This window comes from Orycteropus afer, unplaced genomic scaffold (genome assembly GCF_000298275.1).
Source record: "Orycteropus afer afer isolate SDZICR_OR568_19922 unplaced genomic scaffold, OryAfe1.0 scaffold00542, whole genome shotgun sequence".
Taxonomy (NCBI): domain Eukaryota; kingdom Metazoa; phylum Chordata; class Mammalia; order Tubulidentata; family Orycteropodidae; genus Orycteropus; species Orycteropus afer.
Genome location: NW_006922129.1, coordinates 1,443,769 through 1,452,259, shown reverse-complemented (window position 1 = coordinate 1,452,259; position 8,491 = coordinate 1,443,769). Strand labels below are relative to the sequence as shown.

Genomic DNA, 8,491 nt, shown 5'->3' with positions numbered 1-8,491 from the left:
GGAGCAAGATGGTATCTCGTTGTTTTGATTTGCATCTCTCTAATAGCTAATGATCGTGAGCATTTCTTCATATGTTTGTTGGCCACTTGAATATCCTCTTTGGTGAAGTGTCTATTCATGTCTTCTGAGGCAGGCCCCTTAAAGTGAGGAAATTGAGTGGAGGAGGGTGGGGTGGGGGAGAGGCCACCCCTTAGCCACAGTCGCCTGGCCCATACGTGGCAAAACTGGGACGGTACACACACAACCGCCTTCGGTCCCCTACCCCCCACCTCCCCTGGAGAGAAAGCCTGTGTACTTCGTGGTCCACTGTACAAAGGCTCCAGGTGCAAGGGGCTAAAGAAAATCAGAGAATGGAGAGCTTTCTCAGCTTTGTTACTGAGCTGGGTGAAATTCAGAAAGGCTGCCTGGAGGAGGAGTCAGCTGAAAGTTGTACCTGATCTCATTTCCTCCCCTATGTCTTCCGATTAGTTTTGGATGCTTTGCAGTCCACACCCCATCTCCAGGTACAACCCTCCTCTCCCTTCCAGGTCTTCACCCCAGGAACTCAACCTCTCATCCCTTTGATGTTGGGAAATGGGTGGGTAGGGACTGTGGCCGTGAGAAAAGGTCTATAGTGCAGAATTATAACCAGGACGATCCCCAGTGAGGGCGAGGTCGCTCACTGTACGGCACACTCCGTAAATACACGTGGGGAACCCAGAGTGTGCACATTCAGCCACTGTGCACACAGATGGTGTTCAGAGAGAGCAGCTCTGTCCCTTGCAAGTTCATGTTCTTTCTTCCCCTTGCATTTTCCTGCCTCTTCTCTCTGTTTACGAGTCTGTGCGTCTTGCTCTCTTCCTTGCTCCTCCGTCTTGGTCTTTCTCATTCTCTGTCTCCTCCCCTGCTTCCAGATTTTTCCCCTTTTTTTTTCTCTTTGCTTTGTCCCCTCCACTGAGCTATGTGTGACCCTGGGCTAAGATAAGGGATGGTTCATTCTTGTGCATAGACCTTGGATTAACCTCTGCTGTGTAACCCCAGGAATGCAAAAAGACACCCCCTCCCCCAGCAGTTGCTACCCTCTGGTAGCACAGTGGATAAGGCACTTGACTGCTAACCGGAAGGCTGGCGGTTCAAACCCACCAGCCACTCCTCGGAAGGAAGGTTGGGCAATCCTACTTCCGTAATGATACTGCTTCGGAAACCCAAGGAGGGGTCGCTATGAGTCAGGACTGACTCCACGGCACATAACAACAACAACAAGGGATAAAGGGCACCACCTATGTGTGAGGTGCTGGGCGAGACCCAGGGAACTTTGTGGCTCTAGACCAGGAGCTGGCAAACTAGCAGCCTACAGGCCAAATTCAGCCTGCTCCCTGTTTTTGTAAATAAAGTTCTATTGCAAAACACAGCTATGCTCATTGGTTTACGTAGAGTTTGCTACGGTAGCAAAGTTGCAACCAAAAGTGCATGGCTCGCAAAATTTCAAATATTTACTATGTGATCCATCGCAAAAAGATGAGCCCTGGTGGCAAAGTGGTTAAAGTGCTCAGCTGCTAACTACAAGGCCATCACTTCAAACCCAACAGCCATTCTGTGGAAGAAAGGGGTGGCAGTCTGCTTCTGTAGAGATTACGGCCTTGGAAATGCTGTAGGCCAGGTCTGCTTTGTCCCACAGGGTTGCTGTGCATTAGAATTTGACTCGATGGATGGCGTGCGGCCTTAAAGAACAGATAGAACGTGGGTAGGTGTGGAGAAAGGGGAACGTTCCAGGGTGAAGAGACCCAGAATAAAGGCGTGGCAGTGAAATAGCCTGGCTTTCCTCGGGGGCAGACATCTTGCGGAGAAGCAGAGGGTGGGAGGCACCAATGGGTTCAGAATCAACCGTGCAGACCCCTAAGTGCCAGGGTCAGATGTTTGGGTCTTTAGGGTTTGGACATGAAAGAAATGCAGAAGGTTTTTGAGCATACGAGTGATGTGGCAAAGTAGGATTACAGGGAAGATTTGGCTGAAGTGTAGATGGAGTGAAGTGAACGATGGCTGGACGCTGGGTGAGCTTGGCAGCAGGTCCACCTGTCGGAGGGGACCAGGCTGAGGTGAGGCATTTGGAAGGAGAAACGGACGGACTGGATGTCAGGGGAAGAGGAGGAGAAGAAAACAGCAGTCTGCCAGTGCCCGGCGCTTTGCTTTGTCTTCTCTGTGTTGTTGTTGTTGTTGTTGTGCCGTCGAGTCGGACCTGACTCACAGCGACCCCTCCTTGGGTTTCTGAGGAGGTATCACTACGGAAGTAGATTGCCAGACCTCCCCAAACCCTATGAGCTTGCTAGTACTGTATCCAGAAATGAAGGCTCAGAGAAGCTAAGTAACTTGTCCAAGACCACATAGTACATGGTGGAGCCGATATTAAAAACCAGGCAGTCTGACCCCAAACCTGTGTCACCCCGCTCTCACCTTTGAGGTTGAGAGCCTGGTTGCTGGGAATGGTCGTGGTCCTCAGAGGGAATGTGGGAGCGAGACTCAGGAGGTTGATGTGAATGTAACGTCCGAAGTTATGTCCAGATCCCACCCCCATCCCCCATCCCAGTGGGCTGAGTAACAGAGACTAGTGGAGGCCAGGATCCCAGTAGATGATGTGGTGAATAGACTTGGGAACTGTTCCTGCAGAAGTCATAGTTGAAGCCAGGGGCATGCTGTGTGGCGTTAGAACCTAAAGGTCTTAAACAGATATGAATGTGTGGGACCACCCCCAGAGAGCCTGATTCTGCTGGGGTAGTGCTCCCCAAGAAACAAGGCCACTGCCATTGAGTTGGTTCCAACTCACAGTGACCCTATGGAAGCTCTGGTGGCGTAGTGGCTGAGGCACTTGACTGCTAACCAGAAGGCTGGCGGTTCAAACCCACCATCCACCTCAGAAGGAAGGTTGGGCAATTTACTTCTGTAGTGACACTGCCTCAGAAACTCAAGAAGGGGTCGCTATGAGTCAGGTCTGACTCAATGGCACATAACAATAACAACAGTGACCCTTTAGGGTTTGGACATGAAAGAAATGCAGAAACCTATACATCTTTATGGAAGCAGACTGCCTCATCTTGGGTTAGCAGCCCAATGCTTTAACTGCTGCACCACCAAGAGCTCTTTGGGTGGTGCCCAGACAATGATAATTTAAAAATCTTCTCCAGGTGATTTGCATATGCATCCAGGTCTGGAAAACAGTGGACTGTAGGTTAAGGGATGAGCAGAGGGTGGAGGTCGGACCTTGAGACCTGCCCACAGGGAGGAGCAGAGGAACCAGAGAGGCTGGCAGAAACGTGGGAGGGAAACTAGGCCAGTGGTGAGGCCAGCTCAGGAGAGACGGAACAGCCTCTGAGTCAGAGGGTGGCTGTCTTGTTGACCTTTGACTCTGAGTTGTAGAAATTGGCAGAGTTGTGGCAGATGACTGGGGTGTGGGGAGGAGTGCTATCAAGAAGAGGAACAGCAGGACAATAGATTATTCTTTGAGGCTTTTGGCAGGAACAGGAATGAGTGAAGAAGGAAGACTGGCGAGATCCAGATGCAGGCATGGAAGCTTTGGAGATAGGGAGACACAGAACCCCAAACAGTTGGAGGATGCATTCTGCTCAGATACTGGTGATGCCATGAAATAGTCATTCCCTGATTGGGTAACTAAAGGGAGGTGGGACTTCGGGAAGCTACTCAACCAAACAAAAACCAAACTCACTGTCTTCGAGTCAATTCCACCCATAGCGACCCCTCCTTGGGTTTCCGAGGTGGTATCACTATGGAAGTAGATTGCCCCATCTTCCTTCTGAGGAGTGGCTGGTGGGTTTGAACCGTCAGCCTTCTGGTTAGCATCAAATGGTGGCACTATGCCACAAGAGCGCCCCTGCTCAACCCAGTAGCCAGTTGTCTTGGAGTTGATCCTGACTCATCGGGGCCCCATGTCTGCTCCAGGCCTTTCTTCTACAGTGCTCCTGGGTGGACTTGAACCTCCAACCTTTAAGGTTAGCAGCCAAGCATGTTAGCCATTGGTGTCACCCAGACTACTCCACTAAGGGAAAACCCTACGGAACAGAGTTCTGTTCTGAAACACATTCCATCACTCGACAGCAGCTGGTGCTAGGGGCCAAGCTTGGTTAGAAATCGTGGCGGGCAGTAGCGGTGGTTCAGGCATTTGCTCCAGGGACAGAGACCTCCCACCCTAACTGATCTCACTCTTGGTGCAGGTGGAGTTCTACTTCCTGTCCCAATACGTGTCGCCAGCTGACTCCCCATTCCGCCACATCTTCCTGGGCCATGGAGACCACACACTTGGCGCCTTGCTGGACCACCTACGGCTGCTTCGAAAGAGTGACTCTGGGGCCCTAGGGACCTCCTCTCCTGGGGTTGCACCCAGCCTAGGCTTCCAGGAGAGCCGCTTCCGTCGCCAGCTGGCCCTGCTCACCTGGACGCTGCAGGGGGCAGCCAACGCACTTGGTGGGGATGTCTGGAATATCGACAACAACTTCTGAGGCCCACTGTGGGCCCCCACATCCCCTTGCCCCCATCTGAGAGCTCTTCCTCTCCACATTTGAGTGATTTCAGGGTGACGGAGGTGCCCTTGTACCACCTCTCATTGCTGACCAAGAGTCTCATTATCCCCTCCTGTCCCTCCACAGCCCAGATCCCAGCACATAGATGTGCACACACTCTTGGCTTCACCAATCTAGGAGCAGGTGAGCAGTGCCTTCTGTAATGTGATGGTCATACAGTCAGATAACCAAGTGTCTGTGCAATCACAGACTGTTTGCCCTTGAGGAGCAGGGCCCCTCACACCCTGAAATGACTCTTGAAGTTTTCCTAGGTCCTAGAGCCTGGCCTAGCTATCGGTAGAAGAGATTGCTAGACCTTCGAGTCAACAGGTGGTCTGTGGTGGGAGGGACGTGGGTTTTGGCCTTTAATAAACCACCTGGTGACATCCTGTTGTCTCTGTTGTTGTTGTTGTTATGTGCCGTCGAGTCAAACCCGACTCATAGCCTGTTGTCTCTAAGCATCTTTATACTTCTTCCTTATCCTCACCTTCATCCAGTCACACACACCCCTTGAAACCTAAGGAGGGATTGGGCAGAAGGAGTATGAGTGGAAATGCTGTCTCCATAGCTGTTCCTGTTATCTAAGGAAATAACGAAGGCCTGTTCCTCAGAGAAGGAGCTCTGGTGGTGCAGTGGTTAAAGTATTTGGCTGCTAACCAAATGACTGGCAGTTTGAACCCACCAGCTGCTGTGCAGGAGACAAATAAGGCAGTCTGCTTCCATTTACAGCCTTGGGGCAGTCCTACTCTGTCCTTTTGCATTGCTATGAGTTGGGGTCCACTTGATGGCAGTGAGTATCCCTAAAAGAGATCCTTTACAAATGGTTTGTGCTTAACTACTAGCCTAAAGGTTGGCAGTTCGAATCCACACAGAAGCAAGCCTTGGCAGTCTGCTTCCGTAAAGATTACAGCCAAGAGAGCCCTGGGGGGCAGCTCTACTCTGTAGCACATGGGGTTGTCATGAATCAGAATCCACTCAATGACAGTGGGTTGGGTTGGGTTTTATTCTGAAGAAAAAAAAAAATGGACTCAAACATACGAATGGTCATGAAAATGGCCCAGGACTGGGCACCATTCTGTTCTGTTGTGTATGGAGTCACCGTGAGTCACAGCCAACTCCATGGCAACTCACAACACCAACGCTCTCCAAAGACCACCATGGGATGGGGGACCAGCTCTGTATCTTCTCCTGGGAACAGTGCCAGCTACCTAATTTGCAAGGCCCAGTGCAAAACGAAAATGTAGGGCCCCTTGTTCAAGATGCAGGAACAAAGCCCTTTTCTTTCTTCCACGGTCTCTCAACTTGTCATGGGGTTTTTATTTGCAGTGTAATGCCTTGCTTCTTCAGGCATGGAGAGGCTCTCAGGGTGAGTGACAACCTCGCAGATGCTAGGAGTTCTGCTCTACAAGTTGGTACACAAGAATGTGTATGTCCAACCCCGACCCTGACCCTCAACCTTCCTTGTGCCTGTGCCCAGGCTTCTGTTGGGGAAAAGCAGTGGCAGTTATGACCAAGTGAGGGCAGACGAGCAGGAGGGAGAACTCACTCAGAGGTGGGAAGGAGGCGGGAGGCAGGACCCTCAGCACATACTCCGTTGCCCCATAGGACTTAACTTACAACATACAAATTCAAAGATAAAATTATTAAACTCCAAGTGCAGGGCCCTCTTCTGGACCACAGAGCCCCCTGAGATTAGACTGGTCACCAAACCATTAGTTTATCCCTACCTGGGATGTCTCTTACTCCAGGATCCCTTTGGTCAGTCTTTGTCCAGTGAAGGTAGAGACCACGAGCTATGAGCCACACGAGGGCAGGGAATTACAAGTGCTACTGTTACCACATTGCCTTTCATCATAGACTCAGGAGGGTGCTTCTCTGGCTCTGACTCTGGGGCTGCAGCATAAATCCTGGGGTTCAGCTTTCAGCCTACTTGGTCCTCTCTTGCTCCCAGTATAGGGTAAGAGGTCTTACCCAGCTCCTGAGGTCACTGGGAAGTAAAGACTTCTCAGTCTAAGGCTTAGAATACTCTAGCCCCTTGGTTCCAGAATGAAACTGCCCCTTCCTTTGCCTCCTGAGCCTGTATCAGGATCAGAAATTTCAACTGCATCTAAGATGTCATAATTGTCTCTCCTCATCTGGAGCAAAGAAGAGTGAAGAAACCCAAAGACACATGGAAACAATTAGTCCAAGGGACCAGTGGACCATGTGAACCTCAGCCTACATGACCCTGAGACCAGAAGAACTAGATGGTGCCTGGTGGCCACTGTCAACCACTTGGAAAAGGATCTAAATTGGAGATCTTGGATAGAGTGGTAGAAAAATGTGGAACAAAACTCAAAATCATGAAAGAAGGCCAGGCTTAATGGTGTGATAGAGACTGCTGAAACCACTGAGACTATGGCCCCTAGTCACCCTTTGGGCCTTGTATCGAACCCACTCCTGTGGCTTAACTAACAGCCAAACAATAGCAGGCCTACACAGTCAACAATTGCACTAGGTGGGTACACTCCTTAGGACAATCAACCATGGGAGATCAGAAGGGCAGCATTTGTGCAAGGAGATAGCTCAGAGGGCAGGACCGCATAGGAAAGAAGGATACACAGAAAAGGTAAGCCCAGGGAGGAAGTGAGAAGAGGGCTAATACATTGCAGGGATTGCCATTATTGTCACAAAAACAAAAAATGTAAAGAAAAGGAAAAGAAACCTCAGCTATTTGTTTCCCTGACATATAGCCCAGGACAAGTTTCCCGAAGTGATTTCTCTTCATCTTGTCCATATGCTTCCTGTAGTGGAAGGAACATGGCCCCCAAAAGATGTCCAAGTTCTAGTCCCTGGAACCTGTGAGTATATTATTTTGCATGACAGAAAGGATTTTGCAGATGTGATTGATCTTGACATGGGGAGATTATCCTGGATTATTGGAAGGAAGTCAATTTAATCACAAGGGGAAGTAGAAGAGCCAGAGACCTGGAACAGAAATGAGACCACGGAGGAAGCAGAGGGTTGGAGTCCAAAACAGAAGATGCTACTCTCCAGGGTTTGAACATGGAGGGAGGAACCACAAACCAAGAAATGCAGGTGCCCCTAGAAGCTGGAAAGGCCGAGAGAACAGACTTTCCCTTGGAGCCTGCAGAATGGATGCAGTCTTGTTGACACCTTCATTTTAGCCCCATGAGACTCACTTTGGACTTTTGCCCCCCAGAACTATAAGAGAATATATTTTATTGTTTTAAGCCAATACATTTGTGGTAATTTGTTACAGCAGCAATTGAAAACTAATACACTCCCACTTCACCTGCTGTAAGCTCAGTATTATTTTCCAAAAGGCTTGCCTTAAACTACATGACCCAACAATCCCAATCCGACGTGTACACTCAGATGAAGTGAAAGCAGAACACGAACAGAAACCTGTGCCCCCGTGTTCACAGCAGCACTTTTCCCAATACCAAAACGTGGAAACAACGAAATGTCCATCAGCAGACGAACGAGTGAACAAAATGGGGCAGGTACACACAATGGAATATTTGTTGCTGTTAGTTGCCTTCCGGTAGATCCCGACTCTTGGTGACCCCATGAACTGCTCCACAGGGTTTCCAAGGTTGTGACCTTCTGGAAGGAGATCACCAGGCCGGTCTTCTCAGGAACCCCTGGCTGTGTTTGAACCAGCAGGCTTTCAGCTGGTGATCGAGTATTTAACAGGAAATGAAGTGCTGATGCATGCTACAGGGCCGAGCCTCGAAAACATTACACTGAGCAAAAGATGTCAGTTGGAAAAGTACAAACACTGCACATAATGGATCGAATTGTGTCCCCCAAAACGATGTGTTGTAAATCCTACTACACGTGAACTTATACTCCTATTTGGGAACAGATTCTCTTTGCTATGATAATAAGGCAGTCTTAGTGTAGGGTGTGTCTCACATCAATCTCTTTTTGATCTGAAA

At 49.7% G+C, this 8,491-nt stretch overlaps 1 protein-coding gene across 1 annotated transcript in view; it reads left to right on the top strand.

The window, feature by feature from the left end:
• Positions 1 to 4,487, top strand: part of TFR2 (transferrin receptor 2) — an 18,935-nt gene extending 14,448 nt beyond the window's left edge. Inside the window, exons 17-18 of the mRNA XM_007955891.2 lie at positions 2,438 to 2,515; positions 4,203 to 4,487. Coding sequence (XP_007954082.1) covers positions 2,438 to 2,515; positions 4,203 to 4,487 — 363 coding nt within the window. The remainder of the gene's footprint in view (positions 1 to 2,437; positions 2,516 to 4,202) is intronic.
• The last annotated feature ends 4,004 nt before the right edge of the window (positions 4,488 to 8,491 follow it).